Source organism: Triturus cristatus, chromosome 4_1 (assembly GCF_964204655.1).
Source record: "Triturus cristatus chromosome 4_1, aTriCri1.1, whole genome shotgun sequence".
Taxonomy (NCBI): Eukaryota; Metazoa; Chordata; class Amphibia; order Caudata; family Salamandridae; genus Triturus; species Triturus cristatus.
Genome location: NC_140585.1, coordinates 223,613,380 through 223,639,676, shown reverse-complemented (window position 1 = coordinate 223,639,676; position 26,297 = coordinate 223,613,380). Strand labels below are relative to the sequence as shown.

Below are 26,297 nucleotides of genomic sequence, written 5' to 3'. Positions count from 1 at the left end.
TTATTTACATATGCCCTCTACTTTGTGACAATTTTGAAACAGGCTCATATATAGTAATTATGTACCATCTATTCCTTGGTATCAATACACTCCTGCATCTTGCTAAGTAAACATTTGAAAACACTTTTGACACCACATCAGTTTAGCTTATCAGCCTATAATTCTTTGGGTCGATAGAAATACCTTTGTTGAAAAGGCATTTTTTTTTTGATAACCAAGTTTTTATTGTTTTGATTCACACAACAAAAGAAACATTGAGCCTGTCGAGCCACCAATTTACAATCGCACAGCACAATACCACGCCACCCCCCCGCCCCCACCCAAAGCCCCCCCCCCGCCGCCTCCTCCCCTCCGGAACCACATCCTCATAATACATTGCCCAACCATTTCCCCCAGATCCTACGGTATTTCTTAAGGCAGCCCCTCGCCTGATAGAGAGTCCGTTCCTGTGCCGCAGACCAGTCCACTCCAGTACTCCATTTGGCCAAGCTAGGCAGCTGTGGATGCTTCCAGGCCGCTGCAATATCTCTTTTCGCCACCATTAATGCTGTCATAAGGAACAGCTTCTCAGCACGTGTGCCATCGAGACCGTCAGTGATGCCCAGAAGAGTGTGTCTAGGGTTATGTGGCACCACCCAGCCCAAGACCTCCGTGAGATCGGCTTCTATGCCCCTCCAGTAGTTCCCCAATTCCGGGCACGACCACACCATATTGATGAAGTCGGCCGGGCCAAAACCGCAGCGGGGGCAGGCCGTGTCAGCGGAGAGGCCCGCACGGTGCAGACGAGCCGGTGTAAGGTAGGCAGTATGAAGATAGTAAATTTGAGTAAGCCTCAATTTGGCGGAGGCCGTCACCAGCCTGGGGGCCATAAGGGCATCCCGCCAGTCGACCTCGTCCAGGGGACCCACCCACACCTCCCACCGTTCCTTCAGGCCTTCCCGGGCCATGGGGGTATTATTAACAAGAGAACGATGTATTCGGGATATGCCCCCCCTCCCCAGGTTGCCCAGCATGACCTGAGCCTCTGGGGGGTTGTGGTCCGGCAGCCTAATGTCCAGAGGGGTGTAGGTGCGTATGGCGTGTCGCAGTTGGAGGGAGAAGCGCGCCTGCAGTTCCGAGTACGAGCACATGCGTCCCCCCCGCCAGACATCCCCCAGCTGGGAGATGCCGAGCAGGTCCCACGATTTAAAACCCTCCAGATCCGCAACGTCCCGCAGCCATGTCCCATGCCAGAGGGGAGTGGCGCGAGTCAGCCTCCCAGTCCACTGGGTATGGCGAAGCGCCGCTCGCCAGGCTAGGAAGATCGCTCTGGTGATGTCTGTGCAGGAGGCGGGGATGGGGGCGCCATACAGGCGGTCTAAAATGCAGGAGAAACCCAGGTCCTCCAGTTCCACCCTGTAGGCCGGATCGGACCATCCTCCTCCAAACCAATCATGAATGACCAGGAGGCGGGTGGCTAAATAGTAGAGGTAAAGGTTGGTCATACCAAGCCCGCCATCAAAGGTGGGGAGGCGGCATGTCGACAGGGCCAACCTCGGTCTCCCACCACCCCAGAGAAATCTAGTCGCCAACCCGTCCAGCTCGCGAAACCAAGGCCTCGGGAAGGATACGGGAGTGTTCTGCAGTACATAAAGGAACCGGGGGAGAATCATCATTTTGTAGAGCGCCACCCTCCCCAGCGGATTGAGCGGGAGCGACTGCCATCGCGCCAGATCTACCTTGGCTTTCTTCACCAGGGGGGCCACATTAAGAGCCCAGCTCAGTTCCGGGAGAAGGGAGACCCAGATGCCCAGATACTTGAAGGACAACCGACGGAGGAGAATATTGTCCTGCCAGTCAAAACACTCCCGGGAGGGGTGTAGAGGCACAAGAACCAATTTTTGCGGGTTTAAATAAAGGCCGGAGGCACGGCCAAAGCGGCCCAAGATATGGAGTGCACGGGGACCCGAGCGTGCCGGGTCACTAAGATACAGCAGAACGCCGTCCGCGTAAAGGGCTATTCTGTCCGACTCACGGCCCGGCCACTCCCAGCCCCGAAGGAGAGGATCCGCTCGGATCAGGGCAGCAAGGGGCTCCATTGCAAGAGCAAAAAGGAGGGGTGACAGTGGGCACCCCTGCCGCGTTCCCCGGCCGATCCGAATTGGTCTCGACTGTGCCCCGTTAACCAGCACTCTGGCGCGAGGGCGCGCGTAAAGGACCCGCACCATTCCAACAAACTTGGGGCCGAAACCCATGTGGGTCAGGACCTCAAAGAGATAGGGCCACCCAACCGAGTCGAAGGCCTTCTCGAAATCGGCAAGCAGGAGGGTGAGATACGGAGATATGAGATGGCGGTGAGCCAGGGCCACGTGAAGGCGACGAAGGCAATGGCGAGTGCCTCGGTCCGGCATGAAGCCGCATTGGTCCGGGTGCACCAAGCATGACAGAAAGGGCCGGAGCCTCTGAGCCAGAACCGCCGCATAAAGTTTGATATCAGTATTGATAAGGGAGATCGGCCCTTATGCCGACCTATCGCAAGAAGGCGGCGTAGACTTGGGCAGGACCACAATCGTGGCTATGTTGGCTTCTGGAGGGAAGGAGCCGTTCTGGATCGCCTCAGCATAGAGGGCACCCAACCGTGGGACCAGGTGTTCCTTGTAGGTGGCATAAAACTCCTGGGGGAAGCCGTCCGGACCCGGGGTTTTCCCTGCGGACGTGCGCCCTATCGCATCCCCAATCTCCTCATGAGAAATGGGCACCTCCATACTCTCCCAGTCGCTGGACCCAAGACGGGGAAGCCGTAGGTTACTAGCGGCGAGCATTGAAGCCAAGGAGAGGTCCGACACCCGGGCCCGATATAGCTGCGAGTAATACTGAGCCAAGGCGTCCGCGATTGCCGCGGAGGAAGATTGGAGCAGGCCGGCAGAGTCAGTCACCGCCGGGATGATTCGCGATGCCCTGGGGTAAGTAGCCAGCCGGTGCAGCAGCGCACCATTCTTGTCGCCCCACCCATATACCCTCGCCACCGAGGATTGCCAGAGGAGCTTAGCCGCATCAAGCGACCGTTGACGGATCTCCTCCCGCAAAAGTCGCAGTTGCCGAGTCCCGGCCGGATCCCCGATCTCAGAGAGGGATTGCTCCAGTCGTAGTGCCCGGGCCTCACAGGCAGTGAGCTGCTGGATCTGCGACTGGCGGTGCCGCACCACCTGGGCTTTGGCAGCCCCCCTGACGGTGGCCTTGCAGGCCTCCCAAAGGGTACCCGCTGAGGAGACCGACCCGTCGTTGTCGCCAAAATACTGCGTCAGTGCGGACCCCACCTCCCTACGGAGCTTCCTATCCTGGAGAAACCAGGCGTTGAGGCACCACACTTGGCGGGCCCCGTGAGGCGGGGGGCCCAGACCCAGGAGGACCGGAGAGTGATCGGATATCCCCCTGGGAAGGATGCGGATGTCCTGGATGCCTACACAGTCGGCGGGGGGGACAAAGATCGCATCAATACGCACGTGGGTGTGGTGGGCGGCCGAGGTGTGAGTGTACTGCCGTGCGCGTGGGTGCCAGATCCGCCACGCATTGCATAAGCCCTGGGCCTCCGCCCAACTCGCCATCTGCTTCGCTGGCATGGCGCGGGCGCCGAAACCGGACCCGAGGAGTCGAGCTGTGGAGCCGAGACAGCATTGAAGTCCCCCCCCAGAACAAGAGCGCCCGGCGGGAAAGTTGTCAACAAAGATGCGGCGTGAGATAAAGCCTGAGATAGCCCGGTAGGCGGCGCATAGAGTGACAGGAGACTGAGCGGCCGACCCTCAAGCGTGCCGCAAACGGCAATCCCCATCCCGTGGGGGTCGTGAATCACCCGGATAAACACAAAAGGGAGGGAGCGGCGCAATAGGACGGCGTCCCCCCGCGATCCGCGCGAGAACCCCGAGTGCCATACCCGGTCGTACCCGTAGCGCGCCAAAAAGGGACAGTTCTCGCCAAGCAGGTGGGTTTCTTGAAGCAGGAGCACATCAGCCTCCGCGCGCTGGGCATACTTAAGGACGGCAGTGCGCTTGAGTCTATCTAGTAAGCCGTTCACGTTCCAGGACAGGACGCGCACCTGAGCCTTGGAGGCTAGGTCATCCATGGTAGTGATGGGAACGAAGCGCGCTGGGAATGGAGTAGCCCGGGGAAGCCAGAACTACGGATCCCTCGCTAGGGGAAGCCAGCGGGCAGCGCAGGAGGGCGATCGGCGGCGGAGCCTGTGCCGGCGGCGGCATGGAGAAGCGCGGTGACACGCGAAGTGAGGTGCTGCATAGGAGGCTCAAAGAAAAACAGACCCAAACCAAACAAAACAGTCTCCCGAGGAGGAACAACCCACAAATATCAAACCCCAACCCCCCACCCCCCACCCTACACTTCAAGAACGGAAGCATCTGTCGCCCTAACTAAACCAACAATTATAAGACCCCAAGCCTAAGCGCTCGGGTGTAAAGAGCGTGGTGGACCCCTCCTGAAGCACGGATTTCCAGTGTCTCGTCCCAGGTTGCTGCGGGAAAGCGTGAGAATGCAGAGCCCCCCACCCCGCCACCCGGCAGGGTCGCCGCCTCCCCCTGTGGATGCATGAACAGACTGTAAGTCATATAGCAGGACTGCGGGAGAGGTCTGACAAGTCAATTTGCACATTGAGGGGGGTTGGAGACCCGTCCGGTCGAGGCGACAGACGGCGCCGGGACCCCCCAGCCGCATGAGATGATGTGCCAGAGGAGGCCGAAGAGTCCCTCACTTGTCTCCCAGATGTGCTCGCAGACCGGGTCCGAGCCATCGCCGCGGGCCCGATATAGCTGCGAGTAATACTGAGCCAAGGCGTCCGCGATTGCCGCGGAGGAAGATTGGAGCAGGCCGGCAGAGTCAGTCACCGCCGGGATGATTCGCGATGCCCTGGGGTAAGTAGCCAGCCGGTGCAGCAGCGCACCATTCTTGTCGCCCCACCCATATACCCTCGCCACCGAGGATTGCCAGAGGAGCTTAGCCGCATCAAGCGACCGTTGACGGATCTCCTCCCGCAAAAGTCGCAGTTGCCGAGTCCCGGCCGGATCCCCGATCTCAGAGAGGGATTGCTCCAGTCGTAGTGCCCGGGCCTCACAGGCAGTGAGCTGCTGGATCTGCGACTGGCGGTGCCGCACCACCTGGGCTTTGGCAGCCCCCCTGACGGTGGCCTTGCAGGCCTCCCAAAGGGTACCCGCCGAGGAGACCGACCCGTCGTTGTCGCCAAAATACTGCGTCAGTGCGGACCCCACCTCCCTACGGAGCTTCCTATTCTGGAGAAACCAGGCGTTGAGGCGCCACACTTGGCGGGCCCCGTGAGGCGGGGGGCCCAGACCCAGGAGGACCGGAGAGTGATCGGATATCCCCCTGGGAAGGATGCGGATGTCCTGGATGCCTACACAGTCGGCGGGGGGGACAAAGATCGCATCAATACGCACGTGGGTGTGGTGGGCGGCCGAGGTGTGAGTGTACTGCCGTGCGCGTGGGTGCCAGATCCGCCACGCATTGCATAAGCCCTGGGCCTCCGCCCAACTCGCCATCTGCTTCGCTGGCATGGCGCGGGCACCGAAACCGGACCCGAGGAGTCGAGCTGTGGAGCCGAGACAGCATTGAAGTCCCCCCCTAGAACAAGAGCGCCCGGCGGGAGAGTTGTCAACAAAGATGCGGCGTGAGATAAAGCCTGAGATGGCCCGGTAGGCGGCGCATAGAGTGACAGGAGACTGAGCGGCCGACCCTCAAGCGTGCCGCAAACGGCAACCCCCATCCCGTGGGGGTCGTGAATCACCTGGATAAACACAAAAGGGAGGGAGCGGCGCAATAGGACGGCGACCCCCCGCGATCCGCGCGAGAAACCCGAGTGCCATACCCGGTCGTACCCGTAGCGCGCCAAAAAGGGACAGTTCTCGCCAAGCAGGTGGGTTTCTTGAAGCAGGAGCACATCAGCCTCCGCGCGCTGGGCATACTTAAGGACGGCAGTGCGCTTGAGTCTATCTAGTAAGCCGTTCACGTTCCAGGACAGGACGCGCACCTGAGCCTTGGAGGCTAGGTCATCCATGGTAGTGATGGGAACGAAGCGCGCTGGGAATGGAGTGGCCCGGGGAAGCCAGAACTACGGATCCCTCGCTAGGGGAAGCCAGCGGTCAGCGCAGGAGGGCGATCGGCGGCGGAGCCTGTGCCGGCGGCGGCATGGAGAAGCGTGGTGACACGCGAAGTGAGGTGCTGCATAGGAGGCTCAAAGAAAAACAGACCCAAACCAAACAAAACAGTCCCCCGAGGAGGAACAACCCACAAATATCAAACCCCAACCCCCCACCCCCCACCCTACACTTCAAGAACGGAAGCATCTGTCGCCCTAACTAAACCAACAATTATAAGACCCCAAGCCTAAGCGCTCGGGTGTAAAGAGCGTGGTGGACCCCTCCTGAAGCACGGATTTCCAGTGTCTCGTCCCAGGTTGCTGCGGGAAAGCGTGAGAATGCAGAGCCCCCCACCCCGCCACCCGGCAGGGTCGCCGCCTCCCCCTGTGGATGCATGAACAGACTGTAAGTCATATAGCAGGACTGCGGGAGAGGTCTGACAAGTCAATTTGCACATTGAGGGGGGTTGGAGACCCGTCCGGTCGAGGCGACAGACGGCGCCGGGACCCCCCAGCGGCATGAGATGATGTGCCAGAGGAGGCCGAAGAGTCCCTCACTTGTCTCCCAGATGTGCTCGCAGACCGGGTCCGAGCCATCGCCGCTCCTCGGCGTTGTCGTGAGTGCGTGCGCTTCCTGCGCCGCGGTCGTTGGGACCCAGCTGCACCGCGGCTCCGGGGCACAGCAGTGGATGACACCTCACCGGGTTGGCGCAAAGGTCTTTCCTCAGTGATCCAGGTCCAGGCCCCCCTGGGAGTGTCAAAGAACAGTGTCTTGTTCTGGAAAACGACACGAAGGCGGGCCGGGAATTGGAGCTGGTATTGAAGGCCCAGGGAGCGCAGCTTTTGCTTTACCTCCGTGTATGAGCGGCACTGCTCTTGGACCACCCGGGTGTAGTCTGGGAAGACCATAATGTTGTGGTTGTTGAAAGTCAAAGGGCCACTCACCCGCGCCTCCCGCAGGATAGCGTCTCTGTCCCTAAAGTTGAGGATCCTAAGAATAAAGGGGCGTGGGGGGGCTCCCACCGGAGGTTTGGCTGCCAGCGACCGGTGCACCCTCTCCACCACGAACCAAGTCGACAGACCTGCCGCCGGCATCCAGGACTTGAACCACGTTTCGAGGAAGTCATCTGCTCGGCCAGACTCGACCCCCTCCGGAAAGCCCACCAGGCGAAGGTTATTGCGACGGGCGCGATTTTCGGCATCTTCTGCCGGCCTGTGCAGTTCCTTGGAGTGGGTTGTGAGCTCCCGGACCTGGTCCTGTAGCAGGCGAATGTCATCCTCCACCGTGGAGATCCGGGATTCCGTTTCCGTAATGCGAGCCGTGGCGTTGCGGAGGTCCTGCCGCAGGAGCGCAACATCGACCTTCACCTCCCCGACCATCCCTTCCAAGGATGTGCGAGAGGCCTCAATTGCCTGAAGGATGATGGCCAAGTCTTTGTTCGGGGCCGGCGCCCCCCTCCACCCGCACCCGGCGAGTCCGAGTTGGCAAATTGGTCGATCTTCGTCTGGTGGGACGCTGCCGGTGGTTTGGAGCCCTTTTCTTTGCCCATGTTGGACCCGGGGAGCACGCGCCGTACACGAGGGTGGGCGCAGGGAACCAGCAGGCGGCCCCCACCTGCCAAGCGAAGCAGCCCCCTGCACCAGGCCAGAGATGGGGGGGCTCGAGGAGAAGGGAGAGGGCGAAGGCGCGTCCTATCCCCAACGATGGAGGGCCCAGAGCCCGTTCGACACGCACCCCCTTGGGCGGATCTGGGCCGTACCGCACTCACCACGCCGCGGGCCTCGCGCCACAGTCTGCGCCCGCGATGGTCCTCCGTCCATGCCCAGCGCGCAGGTCCAAGTCTTCAGGGAACTCCGCGTCCACTCGAGGTCCGGGTCCGACGGCCGGGGAAGCCAGTCAAGGCGCGGCAGGGGGGGGGACCTCCCCGCCGGCAGCGGCTCCCGGGTAATGGTGCAGGGCAGGAGAGGTCCGGCACAGCTGTTCTCGCGGGTCGGCACCGCGGGCGCCAAGGAAACGTCCCCGCCCCAGGCGCAGCGGTCGTCTACAGGGTCCGGTGGGGCCACGCCGCCCCCGGGGTCGCCCAAAGAGGAGTCCACCAGGACAGGTCGGCAGGGGTCCAGGGGGGGCCGCCCCCCTTAGGCAGCGCCGGCCCAGCACCAGGAGATAGCGGGCATCAGCAGTGGCAAGGCCGGATCCAGCCCCTCAATCAGGCCCGCTCAGATCGGGCCGATCTGCCCGCCGGACTGGGCCGCTTCACCACCGGGGGGCGCTCACCATCCGCCGCCCCCCCCCCCAGCTCACCTAAGGCACGGCACCAGCCCGGGCTCCGCTCCGCAAGTCCTCCGGTTCCCGGCCAGCCTCTGGTGGTCGCGTGGCCTTCGCCCCTCGTGGCGCGCCGGGGACTCACGTAGCTGACACTGCCGGCCGCGGAACCGGCTGGGCGCGTCCCCGCTACCGGTGCAGCTCACGGGCTGTATATCTCGGCTCCCGCTGCATCAAATCAGCTAAAAGTCGCACCGGGGGCAGGGCAGCAGCTCCCCAGCACTCGGCGGTCATCAGGGCACACCTGGGACAGCCACAACGGATGTAGGGCGGATGCGAGGGGTCAGGCATCCAGGAGCCTCACCTCAGTGCGGCCATCTTGGTTAGCGCCACCGAAAAGGCATTTTATTAAGGCCTCATTCCAGCTATCCTGGACAATCCCCACAGCTGCAATACTCTTTTAAGTTAGTGAAAAGAACCTCACCCACCACTTGCTATTCAACTTAATTATTACAGCTGCGAGATTGTCTGGTCCTGCCGTGCTTGTTGCACAATTGCCACTTTGATTACTTACAGAGAGAAACAGTTTAAAATGTCATTGACCTAAACATATCCCCCAAATAAAGGTTCTTTCTTATTGCACACTATAAGTCTCCTCAATGTAGTTTATCCACTGATCCTGTACCAATTTCTAACATTTCCTGAAATCATTTGTCCGAATTACAGACTACATTGTTTCCCAAATGTTCTTAAAATATTCTAACTTTTTACAGTTCATCAATAATTCTGATTCAAATTTTAAGTCTTACAAATGATTTTTCTTTATTACTTTTCCCTGCACTGTTACTGCTTGACAATGGTTATAGTGACAACCTAGGAAGTTCCCTTTTTGTTTCATATTCCTTACAAATGTTTTGGTACTTCTTTCATGTTCTACCACAAGTCAAAACATTTGTATCCCAGAGAGAGGCGATTAAGGGAAAGGAGCGGGTACTCAATTATGCATTCTCATCGCTGGCAAGATCCATCCGAGGCCACAATTTGAAACCGCTGGTAGCAGTAATGAAGGCCAAATTGTTACCAACCCTTGCCTATGGTTCAGAAATAATGTTACGTGCTGAGGCCAGTCTAATTGATAAACTGGTGACAAGTTCATATAAACAAACCTTCCGGTTACCCAAATCAGCCTTACCCCCCAAGCAAAGCTGGAGTTCTCAATAATAAAACAGGCACTCGCTAGACCCACAGCATTTATTAAGCTTTGCCACAAATTGCATTCAGCTGCAGAAGATACACTGGCCGATCAAGTCTGGTCTGAAATTAATCTCCAAAGAGCGAATGGAGAATATAAGAAATATCTTGAGCGCAGCATCGGGAGGCTTGTATTGGGTGACCTATGGAATACCAATACACCTGGTCAAGTTTTCAAGAAAGCAGTAAACAAATCGATTAAACTACAAAGCTGGGTAAAAGATAAAGAAAAGTTGTCCGAGCGATAACATGGGTGGCTGTTTATGAAATCCAATTCCACTTTAAGAGAATCACCTCTTCCGGAATCAACCTAACATTGGAAGATAAAGCAGACTTACCTGGCATTAAGGCTTGGTGAAATACCCACATTAGATTTCCTTCCAAAATGGAGGGAAGGCGGCCAAGGAGAATACAAGAGCTGATGCCTATGTCACAAGGGGAATTAGATTTTAGAGCATATAATTTGTATTTGGCTTGCCATGGCCACAGAGTAAAGAAGAATTAAGAAGTGAGTTTAACAATTTAGGAGTCAGGACCTATGTGTCCAAACTAACAGTCATTGGGATCAAGAAGCACAATTTTGAACATTAGATTAGTACATTTCCTGCCCATTTTTAAAAACCTGGTCATGGCACAGGCTCAGTCACTAGTGGGGTTGGGGTGGACTGGAGAAGAAAGCCCCAGCCCAGAACCAACAAGTGTCTCACAACTCAGTGACGGGCTGCTAGGGAAATGAACAATAGTTGCTCTTCATCCTGTCAAGCCATGGTGCAATGAAATATCATTCATGTCTATCTTCAGATGCTCTGCACCCCCAGAGCAATCTGTATAAATGTACAAACGTGACTGCCTTGTCTTTTTAAACCTGTACCAGTCATATTATAATCCCCTTTTCCTTGCATACAATTTGCACATTGTATAGGCCTCCTCGGCTTGTCACCCTAATCTTGCACACTTGCTCTTATCTGCAAACTGCTGACAGGATGTATAGTAAATTACGTATTTGCTCCCCAAAAAAGAAACAATAATGTTTGATAACAATATTTAAATTTTGTAGGTACATGTCTTATTATGTATGTTCTTTGCAAAATCCATGATCTTAATTAACTATGTAGGCTTTCTTGGCCTGTCAGCCTACATTTCATATCGGCACACCAAATAAGAAACGATAAGGTTTGATTATGATTGACTAGAATGTAGAATTTTTTTAGGTAAATGTTATGTCATGTATGTCTTTTACAAGGTTTATGGTTTTAATAAAATAAGAATCAATTTTTCTACTACTACTACACTGGGCATTTTACAACCTTCTGTACAATTTGATCCATTCAGTTAGGCCAGTCATGGTTTCAATACTATTACAAGGGTAACAATCAATTGAAATTGGATAAATATGCTTAAATGTTCTTCTTCAATTCGAACTACAATTCTTCTTGAACAATCAGAACATAGTGGAAAAGATACTCTTTTACAATTAATTCTAAATAGGTAAATTAGCACAGTTATAGCAAAGTGATCACTGCCCCCCTATTTTAGTAAGCTAAACCTTTCTATCAATTCAAGATACCAAAAGAACATTTATATAATCAATTGGGCAATGTTGCATTCCATACTTAACTGTTTGAGAAGCTGGCTTGCCAGTTATAAAACAACCATTCAAGCAAACAAATGCTGAATTGTTTAGTACCGAGTTAGGTCCCTATCACATTATGACATTTTACAACTAATGAAGTACGCTTCAAGAATGTTTTATGCAGACATATTTTCTCCCTGACTACCCTTTACCTTGACAGGGAAAAATTTGGCATTCAAATCACCAATTATTATAATCAAGCTTTTCGATTGAAAACGCATCACATTTCTCAACTCCTCTTTGAAGGACTGAAGTTGTTCCTCATTAGACCCCTTGTTAATTTTTCCATGTATGCATTCACTAAAATATTGAATCTGAAACCAACACCGGTGACTTCAATTAAATCACTATTAGTGATAAACCATAATACCAGGATCCCTGGGTGATCCTCTGCTTGGGGCCATTAACACTTTCTTGCTAGTTATCTGACAAATATAGACATTCTTCTTAATGGCTTGTACACCATTAGAGACATTTAACTTCAACTTTGTCCTGAAAGCACTTACAATCCTTGAACCATTTACTGTATATATCTGAATATATCATTGTTTTCCCTTTCTGCAATCTTTTCTAACACCATTGCCAGCTCCCTGTCAAATTACCAACTATAACTGCCTGCCAGATAATAAGGTTCCTTTTGTCTGACTATCAACAAAACGTGTAAGGTCACAGTATTAGAACATATCATCACATATAAAGTATACATTTTAAGCGGTGTGAAATTGTTCTTAACACTGATAGAAATAGTAAAAATATTCACTGTTATGATATCTGTGACATTATAAAATCAACTCACCGTTCAGGGTTTACAATCTCCTCGGTTACACAGCTGGTGAAAAACCTGACCAAATAAATGAGAAAGGTGTAAATCTAAGTATAAGGGAGAGCAACTGAAGCATAGTGAATGCAGCTGTAATATAGAGAATGCATGCTAGGCATGGCATAGAACTGGATCAAAGGAAACAAGATGTATGGTACATGTAATAAGTGATTAGGGCATGGTGCATGTAATAAGTGATTAGAAACAAAGAGCTATGAAGAACAGACTGGTAGCTTAAATATTGTTTGTAATGTATAGAAACCTGCTGGGTTTCTTGATTTTGTGTCATAACTGAAGATTACTAAATGAATCCCATCCACTTTGTCCGACAATTGAATTTGTCATTTACCACTGGTGCACAACACCCTAAGGTACTATTGTCTCCAAAAGAATAACCTTTCACTTCCTTTGAACTGTTGTCTGTTCAGGGGTAGCTTGGTTGAGCAGTCAGTGGTTGCAGTAGGCTGTAGTAGCTTTAGTGCTCAAGATGACACAGTAGTTAGTCACAATGCATTTGACTGCCATTTAGAAGTATTTGTTTTAAATGAATGATTGTAGAGGTATGGGAAGTGGGCTGACTGGATGTGTTTATGAAGATGGCCGCTCATTGCTGAAGTTCAGCGAAGGTCAGGAGATGAAATGGGCCATTTCCAGTGTTTATTCAGCCAGCTAGCAAAAAAAAGTTACGGCGCAAGTACTGGAAGATGCTCTGTCCACTTATTATCCCTTTTTAACACCTAGTTAAGCTGGGTTGCTGTACATTGCAACATGCTCATGGTAACACATCTGAGGAGCTTGGCAGGTGCCATTTTGCATGCATCATGCTGAAGAGAAATTTCAGCTCATAATGGTTCTGCTGGTGTACTAGTAATGACACTGCTTCTTTTACTACCATTTCTATTTAAATTCTTCTGCTAAGGATTCCTGACTGTGCCACCTTATTCTTTCATATGTAGTTTGATCTAATATGTCCTGTGAATCTTCTCCTCATCTCTAATCTAATCTCATCTCTAAATTGCTTACCCTATATGGGTCATACTATACATATCAGGCAACTTCCATCTTCCAAATCTGGCTTGCTGAGTAGGCATTTTGTGACACCTCCAGCCTTTATTCACTCTTTATCAACACAATGCTGGAATACCATGGAAGACAACTGTCATATTTCTCATGAGTCAATGGGTCTGAGCCCCCCTTCTACAAGCATGTATTCCACTAAATCTGATTTGAAAAATGGTGCATCTTCCACTGTCGCTGCTCATGCTCATAAACGTATCAAAAAGACACATCTTCTCCCGTAACATCTCCAACAATGAGCTTCTTCTAGAGGAAATAAGGGCTATTAAACCCTAAATGGGAGAAACAAATCAAAACTTGAGAAACTGGATGATAAATGGACTTTAATTAATACCAGAGTCACTGAAGTGAAACACAGAGTTGGGGGCATAAAGAAGTTACTCAACATATTCACCATCGTCAAGTTGAAGTACCGCAGAAATAATCTTTGCATTTATGGATGGGCAGAGTGCTTGAAAGGCTTGGATCATATTGCATTTTTTCAAAACATTCTACTAGGGGTGGACTGAACTCGCCTCAACAAGATTCTGAGATTCTGTGGGGTTCCACAAACGGGGAAAAAATATGCAACTTGCACTACATTTTAGCACTGTCACGTAAGCAGAGCTGAAAATCAGTGTGAATTGCACCATGTGTTTTGCAAGAGTGCATGGCCATTCAAGTTGATTTTGCTGCCGCTTGAGTCGAAAATCCACTCAAGTGACAGCAAATCTACTTGAATGGAAGCCCTCTGACCGTGACCGCTCACCTGCCTCAGCAAATCATGCCAGGGTTTGGCAAATGTTGCTTAGCAGCTCACATTTTCTGGAGCCTTGCAGGAGAAAAATACACCATGTGGCAATTGGCGGAATATGATCAGACCTCTGCATTAAAGAGTAGCGCAAAGTGACAAAAATTCCACCAATTCTGGGCAGTACGTGACATTCTGCCCATCTCTACTTTAATGAGCACATAGACTTGGTAATCATACTCAAGGTTGACCAACCTAAGGACCTGGACGTGTTATTCTCCTCTTTTTGGAATATACCGAAGTCCTTAAAGTTCTTCAAACACCTATTAGTAAAGGTTGGATTTCCTTGTATAGCAATAATCTCAATTTACTTAAGATTTATCGAATTCTACTGCAGATCGAAGAAAGAGATTCCTTTCAATTTGACCTATACTACACTCTGTGGAAGCCAGATTTCCTCTCTGAAATCTGTGTCTGTTAAAATCAACTTATAAGAACAAGACTACAACTTATGAGGATCCTGAATTACTACAGAAATTCTTAGACTTTTGCATAGATGTTCACATGGATATGCTAAGATCTTTTTCATGAAAGATATCTTTGTCATTTACTATAACATCATTGTGCCTTTGTTGTATACTTATTGTTGACTCTAGTTTGACTTATACCCCTTTTCTATGGTTATTGTATGACATATCTGAAACCTCATTGTTTTCTTTGTCTTTCCTTAGGTATGTCTCCTGCTGTTCTGATGTCCTCTATTGCCTTCTCATTGGCCGTTTCCCTTTCTCAGACACGCTTTGGACCCTGATAGTGTCATCTTCTCCTCATGGATCCATCATCCCTGAATATTTGTCTGTTAATAAAAGTCTTCTTAAGGGCTGAGAGACTGGTCACCACGAAAAATATGAACGTCACCTTGGCAGCAAGGAATACTTGACTGAGGTCATTAACTCCAGAATGGAAAGAATTCTCCCCCCTAAAAAATGTTTAACTCTGGATAATCCTTAGTCCATTGAATTCACCAGGGTCACATGTTTTATTCAGGTACGGAATAGACCCACACAAGAAATAGAACACTTGTCTCGATTGCAGCAGCAGGCAGTTCCTATGTTAACGTGTCCCCTCAAAAATTCCCCCAGTCCTGAAGAAGACCTTGATTGAAATGCACACCAGGCAAAACACGAAGGTCAAAACACATCGGCTCATATTTGGGTGTGGCCAGGCATTATAATTAACCTTTAAAGATTATATATTGATATGCGCAATATCGGTGACATAAACCACGACATCACCTCAAAATAGATAAAGTTCTCCGACCACCACTAGAAAGGGCCGAACAGTACGCTTTGGGCTGTGTAGCAGAGGGTTAAAACCAATGGCGGCTCCTCGAGGGAGTGCTGCGGGGCTGTGGGGCGGGGGAGGGACAGGATGGGGGCTAGTAAACTCCAGAATTGGGCCAAACGGAGTTGAGTAAAGAAATAAATAAATAAAATGAATTACATTGCGCGCGCTGCAATGCCAAATCGGCGATGCAGCGCACAATGTAATTTGTTTTATTTATATATTTTTTTACTCAACTCCCTTCGGCCCAATTCCGGAGTTTACTACCCCCCACACTGACCATCCCCCGCCCTTCCCCACCATCCCGGAGCACTCCCTCGAGGAGCCGCCACTGGTTAAAGCATGTTACTACTCCATAGACTCTAACTGTCGAACACTATACATGTTGTCTTGATGCTTTAATCAGATGTGTAAAAATTATTTCAATGTAACATGTTAGTTGTGTATGTTTGTTTTTCATTGACTTATTGGTATTGTATATATATCTTGGTGTGGGGGAAGCGCTAAGTGGCACACGACCAATATGGCCGCACTGCAGTGAGGCTCTTGCTGCTCAGCGGCATTATCCTGATCAATATCCTGCCCGTGAGTGACTGAATCGACCCTGTGGTCGTGCCGATTATTTGCGACACTCTCCGCCACCCGATGATGCCAAAATAGCGGAGTACGGAGCCCCAAGACTGTGAGAGCGCCAACAGATCTAGCAGCGCGGAGATGCCGGTGCGAACTTCTGGACAGCACACTGGCATTAACTGGCAATTGATCCCCCGGCGCACAAGTGGAAGCTGGGCCGCTCCAGAGGAATCACGCTGTAGCAGCGTGCATTGCCACACAAGTGACGCCGCTGATTGATCCTCCCGCTAGGTAGCATATTGCGCTTCCCAGCGTAGCAGAGGCAATATGCAACAGTGAAACAGGGAGCCTGAGGAAGATCATTGCCAAACTCGCTTCAGGCCGCTCTAACTGCAGGAGCCATCTTGCATGATACCACGGCCTCTAAACACAGAAACGGAACACGTGGCCTCAGCTATAATCTTTAAATGTGTGCCTGCCGAACGCTGGTGCAGATGCTTACTGCAGAGTAAAGACTCACCATATCCTGGAGGCTCTATGACTTGCTACAGCCCTAACGACTGGAGTGAGCCATTTGGACAGTATAATACCCCCTACTTCGCCATTATCCATGCGCCCCATACAGAGTGGAACCTGGTACATATGTAGAGTGGGAGAATTCCATATAGTGCTGATCTGCAGCGTTTCACACTTGCCAAGGAACTTCATCTATTGCAGCCCGGTAGATGCGCATACAGCTTGGAGCCTGAAGTGGAGCCTGCTGAGCCCTGGGGCTTGGGTGACCGCCTCTGACTTGGTGGTTGTAGCATGCACGTTCTCTGCCAGCTGGGTCATTGACCACATGGTGCACCCCAACACAACTACACGACTATAATGAAATGACTCCACGCAACAGTACAGATTGAAATAAATACAGTGGCGAGATCCCGGGGCACTAGAAGACTTCTGCTAAATATCTAAACCACAGACCTGTTGTCACTTTGGGATGCTAGATCCTTCTCCGCCCCTTGAGAAACACTAAATCAACGATCACCTCGGCACGCACACTTGGCGATTCGATTCATGCACAGCAATATCGTGTTGAGCCCATCATGGGGAAAAAGGATGGCACGCAATCGAAGCTTCCCTTTGAAGCCAGAAAAACCGCCACGCGGTCCAGTGCAGATGAACTAGATAATGCAGGTGCAGAGCGGACACAAGACCCAGAGATCTCCCAGGAAGATGATGTCATAGCCCTCTTGCTCGCAATGCAACACAGTCTCACATCTATAGAGTCCAAAATGGAATCCATGAACACCCAAATGGACTCCATCAAACATAAGTTAGTCAAGCATGAGGAGAGGATTGTGGAGGTGGAGAAGCGCATTTTGGACAGCGAAGACAACACGACTCAAATGCAAAAGCACATAGCTCAAATGGATAAGGTTCTTAAAGTATTCGCCACCAAAAATGAGGACTTAGAAGCACTCAGTAGGCATAATAATGTGTGCATTATTGGACTTCCAGAAAGTACCAATACTGGTAAGATGATGGAATTTGTTGAACGCCTAATGTGTGGAACTTTCGGTACTGAAGCCTTCTTGCAGCACCTGACAATAGAAAGAGCGCGTCGCGGATTGGGGCCCAAACCTCCCCTGGGAAGCCATCCGCAACCGATCATTGCTCGTTTCCTCTACTTTCTAGACCATGACATGGCTTTGAAACTTGCCCGAGAGAAAAGACATCTGAATTTTGAGGGAAATGACTTTACCATATACCCTGACTTCACTCCTGTAGTGCAAGAGGCAAGACGGAAATTAGTTCCAGTAAAGCTGAAATTACATAAAGCACAAATTGACTATGTATTACTATATTCAGCGTGCCTGCGTGTTACGCATCAGGGCAAACAACACTTCTTTATTAACGCGCAACAGGTGGAGGACTTCCTTAAAAGAATCGAAAGGCAGAACTTTCCTCGTACGTCGCAACTCTACTCGCACGTCACAGGAATCTCCGTCCAGATCAACATCTCCTTTATCGGAATGAGATAAGAGATTTATACCCCTCGGAGTTGTTGTGTGAATATAAAGACATCTGAAGTCTTTAATCACTCTTATGAACAAAAAGAATGCCACTCCACTTCAGGATTGCTTGCCTGACTGAACACCCAACACGCATTGGGCTTGGACAGCATTGATGCGACACTACTCTCAGATAAGTGGATTGGGTGGCAGGAAGGCGGAGAGAGAAGAAATACTGTAATACGTGGGACCAAACATTAACAGTGGTGGGCTACCCTCTTCCCCATCCCAGACTACGGCTGGTATACTCCATCATCTGGTTGGAAGAGAGAAACTCGTGTAACCCCTATTGTACCCCCCAAGAGCGTTCCCCATATAATTTGGGACTTTAACAGTTGCATGACTAGTTCTGTTGTATGGGAGGCGGGTAGGTTGCTGTTGTGGGAGGGGGAGGGATTGGCAATGTTATTTCATATTTTAATAAGATATAGCTTGAGCTGGATAGATTTGTTAATACATGCACAGAGCACCTCAGACAGCTCAAGAGCTACACATTCTTGTAGCACTCATCTGATACTTTCCCTATGCATCAAGATGCTGAAACATTAGAAATACGATTATTGACGTGGAATGTCAGGAGCCTGGGAGACCCACGTAAACGCAGTCATATACTGGTATACTTTGATAGACACCATATACACATTGCTATGCTCCAGGAAACACAGTTCGACCCAAAACATCCCCCGTGTTTGCTAGCAATTGGGCCATGCACAGAGTATTCTCCTTGTATTCTTCATACTCTAGGGGCACGGCGATCCTGATGAAGAGAAACTCTCCGTTCATCATGGAAGGCATGACTTATGACACAAAAGGGAGATACTGCATGATGTGGGGTAGGCTGGAGTAACATTCTGTTACGTTTGTGTGCTGCTATGGCCCAATGCAGATAATCCAGAATTCTATACTACACTTTGGAGTAGAATTCTTTAAATAGGCTCCAAACATGTAATATGGGGAGGAGATTTTAACACGGTTATAAACCCCATTAATGATCGATCTAACCCTCTCCCACACCACTATGACCCATGATATTTTGTCCGATATGCTTGCTGATAATGGTCCCTTGGATGCATGGAGGTATATTCACCCAGAGAAAAAAAAAGGAACACATTACACAACAATGCATTCAACTTGGGCTAGGCTGGACCTTTGGGTAGTCACCTGGGGTATTGGGCCATGGATAGTTAACGCTGAACATCTGGACAGGACCTATTCCGATCACACCCGGTTTGCTTGACATTATCCCCTCCACCGCTATGTCTGGCTCTTAGAAGCCACGGTTTTTAAGTCCAAAATGGGACAAGAAATTACAGATTTTTTCCAAAGGAATGTAGGCACTGTCACACATATAGGTATAGTATGTGAGGCCTTCAAGGTCACAATATGCGTCTTTTGCATGGCCAAGAGTTTCTGAATCCTGCGGGACATATGACAATACTTGCATCGCTTGCATCGCTTGGAGGCAGAGCTTAAAAAACTGAAATGAGAAATGGGGAATTATATAATGACACGTTCCAGGCAACCTTCAAACTCTCGGAATATAAAGCTACTGCAGAAAGGGATACCTGCTTCAGGGGGAAATATTTCACCGCGCATAGGTACGGTGAAGGGGAACGACCAGGCAAAGCTTTGGCGGAAGCGATCCGTAAACCCTGTTTCTCCAATTATGTTGCAGAATTAATGGATGATGCTGGGATGAGGCATAGAGACAGCAGAGACATACTAGACACTTCCACTGCATATTATACAAATTTGTACAGTACTCATAGACATCTCCCACTAGACCTTCCTAACTACCTGAAGCATGTAGCTATTGGTTGGTTAGGGGACAAGCAGAGAGAATTCCTTGCAGTACCAATTCAGGCGGATGAGATACGTACTGCCATCATGCAGATGAAATCTGGTAAAGCCCCAGGTTCAGATGGACTTCCAATAGACTTTTACAAAACCTATATAGATTAATTGATCCCTATACTAAGGGAAGTCTATGAAGAAGCCCAAGAAACAGGCATTCTCCCGAGCTCTATGAGGGAAGCCCTCATTACCTCTCTCTTAAAACCGAACAAACCAACAGATTCATGCAATTCCTACAGACCGCTGTCCTTAATTAATAATGATGCCAAAATAGTTGCTAAAATGCTTGCTAATAAATTGAGCCTCCTGCTGGAGAAACTAGTGTTGCCTGATCAGGCGGGTTTCATTCCAGGGAGAGCGACATCCTATAATCTCCGTACAATATTCTATATCCTGCATAATGTGGACTCCAATTTGGCACTCGCGGCGGTCTTTTCAGATACCACAAAGGCCTTTGATTTAGTCGAATGGGACTATTTATTCAACAAATTGCAATGTATGGGTATCGCCAAAGGATTCTTGGCATGGATACGTTTACTGTACAACTCACCAGTAGGCAAAGTCCTGGTTAATGGCCTGGTCTCTTCACCATTCTCCATTACACGAGGCAGGGATGCACACTTTCCCCGCTCTTCTTTCCTCTTGCAATCGAGCCACTTGCGGCCAAAGTCAGACAGTATCATAAAGATAAAGCTCTGCGGTGCCAAATGCACCCAATACTCATCTCCCTATATGCAGATTATATTACCTTGTATCAGAAACCCTCAGCAGAATTTAAATCTCATATTGCGTGAGTTTGTCAGTTTTGGGGAATTGTCAGGAATACATATAAATTGGAAAAAATCCCAGATCATCCCCCTCAGCACAACCACGATACCATTTGACCCTGACTTCCCAATAGAATGGTGTGCCACAGAGGTGAAATATCTGGGGATCTATATTACTTCGGATTGGGAGGAACTAATGTGCTTAAACTATGGCAGAACCTTAGAACACATCACTAGCTGTGTCACAAGATGGGTCGCTCTTCCCCTATCTATGGCGGGACATACTTCTCTAATAAAGATGGTTATTCTCCCCAAGCTTTTGTATTTATTCATGAACATCCCATTTGACCCAGGTAGCCATTTATTTAAAGCTCTCCGTACTGAGATGATTAGATTAATATGGGGTCGCAAACAACCCAGATTGAAGTGGACCCTATTCTCAAGGAGGGTGTGATGTTCCAGATCTGGAACTGTACTGTATCTGCGTGCAAGCCCACTATGCCCAATACTGGTTCCACCCACCTAAGTACATGCCGCAAGTAGCGGTGGAACAATGGCTGTCAGATCCCATACCCTTGGAGGGAGTTATGTTGTGCACGCCTCAACTCAGAGAAACTGACCGTACAACGTTCCCATGCTATACTCACTAATACTTCCCCTAGTATATCACCCCAAGATGCCAGTATTACAAAAGGTGTTTTTAAACAAACCAAAAATAAATTTGGCACACAAATGGGGAGACTTATATTTGAAAGGGAAGTTCCGCACATTGCAACAGATGTTCGCTACATCCACACCCTCTCCCATGGACTTTTTTTATATGTCAGATTGCGGCAGGGCATTAAAGAACACACAATGACATATCCACAAGAACCACAATTACTTACTCCACTACATACGCTGTTACTAAATGAGACAGCTTCACATGTGGTGTCTATGCTATACCATAACATATACACCAATCAAACCCTGATACGATGTGATGCACGGGAGAAATGGGAGATAGAACTGGGACAAGCAATAACAGAGAAACAGTGGCTTTTCTGCTGTAAACAGACAGAGCAGGTATCATTCAGTTGTCGCTTTCGTATTATACATTATAAGTTCTTACACCGCATATATCATACACCTGTTAAAATGTATAGGTACAAACTGCGGGATAATGACTGTTGTGACAGGTGTGGGATGGAAAAGGCAGGCTTTTTACACCTCGCTTGGAATTGCCCCAGCATCACAGAATATTGGAAGCAAGTGTTTGAAACATTGCCACAGATGACGTCACCCCTGACTCGGGTTTTGCCACTAACTGCTCTCCAGAACTACACAGAGGCTGTAGAGGTGGGACACCAACGATTCACTTCGTTATGGCTGCTACTGGCCAAGCAAAGAATATCATGTAGATGGGGACGGGGCAGAGCTCCTAAACTCAAGGATTGGATTAAAGACATGCTACTTTGGCACGATCAAACACTTGCCTATGCAGAATTGCTGCCATTAGCCTCGAGGCCCAGGGACATATGGGATCCCCTCAAAACATATCTCCTCACACACCCAATTGACAACACAAATGATACATAGATACACTAATGTATATTATTTGGACATGGCTCTCGCACGAATAAAGATTTGGGGGAATGGTGAAGACGCTGGTATGGTGCTGAATGTAACATTTATGTTCCACATATTGCATTCCAATATTACAAACATCCGATCTGTGTAACTAGTGTATTACAGATCTCCTGCAAAATGCTACTAAGAAAACTGTCAAACATGTTTTTCTTTTTGCTGTTAATACCTACAATGTATAAGTATACACCTGCCTATGCAATTCATGCATCATGAATGTTTTATGGTTTAAAACAAACAAATAAATAAATAATACAAATTTTAAAAAAAACATATCTAGGTGTGGGCAATGATGTTACATGTACACTTTTGTCCCATTTAAATCTATGGTGTTTCATTGAAAAAAAATCTATTGACAAATACAATTCTTTTTAGGTTGAGCTTTAGCGGCAGCGCGCATGCACTGCTCGCTCTGCGAGGCATGCAGTAGTAGAGTATGGGAAACAAACTGCCCTCCCTCTCTAACCATATATTTCATTGGCTTCTGTCTTTGTCCTTCGTAAATTCTGTCTTCTGATTGATTATGAGACTTGTTAGTCCCACCTTATTATGGTCATGTTGTTATTTGTACCCTCCCATGGCTATTGGCCCCTTTACTCCTAGTGTTACTGAAGGAGCGGGTAAAATATTTTAAAATGAAACATTGTTTCATTTATGTATGTTTATTAAAATGATTAATGACTCACTATAATAATTAATTGAGTGAAGTTGATTTTTTTTACTAACCAACCTTATTAACAGGGAGAATACACGTGGGAATGCATCTGCATGGCTATAATAATAAGTGAACTAAGTGTATTGTATATTAAGACAAATATATGTTGTTTACGTGATGTTATTGTGGTTTGCGCTTAAATAAACATGCACTAATAGCTTTTAATGTTGTATATGGCTAGATAAATGCATACACATATGGGTATTAGTGGGGGAAATAACACTGTTTAATCATTTCCATGTATTAATTATGTTTTTATGCTCTTTTATATTAAGTTGTCAACTGTGGCCTACCACAAAATGGCCACCATCCGCAGCCTTAACTCAAGTAGACGATTTTGCAGAGGAAAATGTTCTGTGCTGACTGCAATCCTGTTCATCATGTGACCGGGAGTGCTATGTCATTGTGACTGTCCGGGAGAGCTGCCAAGATGACCCTGAAAATGTGCCGTAATCACTAACTTTTAGAAATGCCTAACCGGACTTGTGCGATTTATTTGAAACAATATTAAAGGGTCTCGTCCGGCCTGCAGGAAGCTACGTATAGATACATTTAATCAAGAATCCTTCCGCAAAACCTATGTCCTATGCAAGGAAGGAAGGAAGAAAATGTTGCAGCGGTATCCGGATATTAATATAGCCTTATAGCTCGCCGTAGCGGGCTATACCGGCTGTTAATGGCCCGCTGCAGCGTTAAAGGCCCGAGCCGAAGGCGAGGGACTTTAACAACAGCAGCGGGCCATTAACAGCGGTATAGCCCTGCTACGAAGGGCTATAAGGCTATTAGAACATTCTGCCACTAGAGGGCAGAATGTTCTACCAAAACAAAGCCCTTCAGGGAGCGCGAGGGGATTGAAATCCCCTCGGGCTCCCTGAAGTCTTTGTTCACAGCCAGAGCTGTGAACAAAGACACATTGGAATGTTGATGCTCCGGGCTTATACCAGCCAGTATTAGCCCGGAGCGCTCCATTGTCTTCAATGGAGCTGCCAACGTTCCAATGTTCTAATTTGAAGTAACCAATTTCGGAAGAGAGAAACTCTGAAATGTATCATTGATATTGTAATTTTTCGTAAAAATATAACTAGCTTGGAGAGGCTTAGTGCCATTCCTTGCCATTCTTCCCAGCCATTCATTTCGCCGTTCCTTTCCTGAACCATTGATCCGTGGTCCCTACGCTGGCAGAAGTGGACAGTGACGCCTAGACTGAACTTTGGCTGCTGACCGATGTACTGAGGACCGGTTCACTTAGAAAACGACTAATAGACAGAATAGGTAAATATGATAGAGATGAAATTGATTTATTAGGTATTACCATGCAATTGATTTAGATAAAATTTGGTTTATGTTTGAATTAATGACTGGAGTGTTTATTTCATTATATGTGTTTATTTGAAATGTTTAGGGTATTAAGAGTGTTCATCAAATCTATAGCAATCAGGATAGGTCTAATCGACCTCACACTAGTGCAGATCAGTCCATTAGGAAATTAGATGAGAGGTTTATTCCCTACAGAAGGTACGCATAGAGTGATTGAATGAATGAAGGTGTTATGGGCCCACCAGCGTGGGATGTATGTATGAATGTGTGGCTGTGAAATCATTCTTTCCGTGGAAGTATAGGGAATTTGCAAGCTCCGATCTGCACCATTACACTGTAGGGTGCATGCTATTTAGAAGCACTATTTTTTGCCACTCCTGTTGTCCTTGCCTTCACGACCCCTACCGCCCGCACTCCCGTTGCCCGTGCCTTCTTCCCCCTCCCCTGCACTCCTGTTGTCCGTGCCTTCTCCACCCCAACCCCCTGCACTCCTGCTGTCCATGCCTTCTCAGCCCCCCTCCGCCCACCCGCACTCCCGTTTGCAATGCTTGTTTTATGAAGGGAATCAAAGTTTTGTAATTATGAGAAAACATTTTTTTTTTTTTTGCAGAGAGCAATTTACAGGTCGCTGCATTCTTTTATAGCAGTGACGTAATAAGAGGGCACCTTGGTTTGTTCTTTTCCCCTTTCCCCTTTCATTAGTTTAGAGGCTGCTTTGAAAGTTTCACTGCACTGAGGCGGTGGACGGGATAATCTGTGAGTCGCCGTTGTTTCCACTGCCACCCGGAGCTGCTATGCATCGAAAGACTGTTCTGCAGCAATATGAGTGTGCGCAGAGCGTGAATCACCATTCAATCATTCACTCCTCAACTGGTGTTGAGTTACACTCCCCCTAGTACCAATAAACAGAAAGGAGCGAACCTCCTGTCACCTCTCAGATCTTTCCATATTTGGATTTTCCATTGTTATTATAAATGATCTATTTGATTATACAAGACAGCGTCACATTACAGGCAGCACTCTCGCAACCCCAAACAACTGGTAGTCTCATAGCATCGAAAGCACCCTCCCACACTAGCAGTCGAACACTTACGAAAGCTCCCAGATCCTTTGCAGAGAAGCAGTCTCACAGCAGCCACATAGACAACAATCGTGTACCCCTCACAGTGTAACAACACTCACACCCCTCAAAGAATAGGAGTCACAATACAGATCTCACTTATGCTGCACTCCACATCTCTCAACACTCACACTCTTTCCAGAATGGCAGCCACACAGTACTACAAGCACACTCCTAGAAGACTAGTGGGCTTCCACTGGCAACATAACTCTCAGGCCCTTAACAGTCATGCACCCCTTGAAGCACTCTCACACCCTTCTAAGACTAGTACTCACACACTACCAACAGCACTCTCACACCCCTCACAGACTGTCAAACACTTCTGGAAGCACTGTCACCCCCCTCACAGACAGTCATACACTTCTGGAAGCCCTGTCACACCCCTCACAGACAGTCATACACTTCTGGAAGCCCTGTCACACCCCTCACAGACAGTCATACACTTCTGGAAGCCCTGTCACACCCCTCACAGACAGTCATACACTTCTGGAAGCCCTGTCACACCCCTCACAGACAGTCATACACTTCTGGAAGCCCTGTCACACCCCTCACAAACAATCATACACTTCTGGAAGCACTCACACCCCTCACAGGCAGACATGCACTTCTGAAAGCAGTCACATCCTTCTAAGACTAGTACTCACACACTACCAACAGCACTCTCACACCCCTCACAGACAAGTCATACACTTCTGGAAACACTCTCACACCGTTCTAAGACCAGTACTCAAAGATTACCAAGAACACTCTCACACCCCTCACAAACAGTCATACACTTCTGGAAACACCCTCACACCGTTCTAAGACTAGTACTCACACACTACCAACAGCACTCTCACAACCCTCACAGACAGTAATACACTTCTGGAAGCCCTGTCACACCCCTCACAGACAGACATGCACTTCTGAAAGCAGTCACATCCTTCTATGACCAGTACTCACACACTACCAACAGCACTCACACCCCTCACAGACAAGTCATACACTTCTGGAAACACTCTCACACCGTTC

At 48.9% G+C, this 26,297-nt stretch overlaps 1 protein-coding gene across 1 annotated transcript in view; it reads right to left on the bottom strand.

Moving 5' to 3' along the window:
* LOC146854137 (cystine/glutamate transporter-like) overlaps window positions 1-26,297 on the bottom strand; it is a 478,984-nt gene that overhangs the window by 151,649 nt on the left and 301,038 nt on the right. Inside the window, exon 6 of the mRNA XM_085651904.1 lies at window positions 12,080-12,124. Coding sequence (XP_085508030.1) covers window positions 12,080-12,124 — 45 coding nt within the window. The remainder of the gene's footprint in view (window positions 1-12,079; window positions 12,125-26,297) is intronic.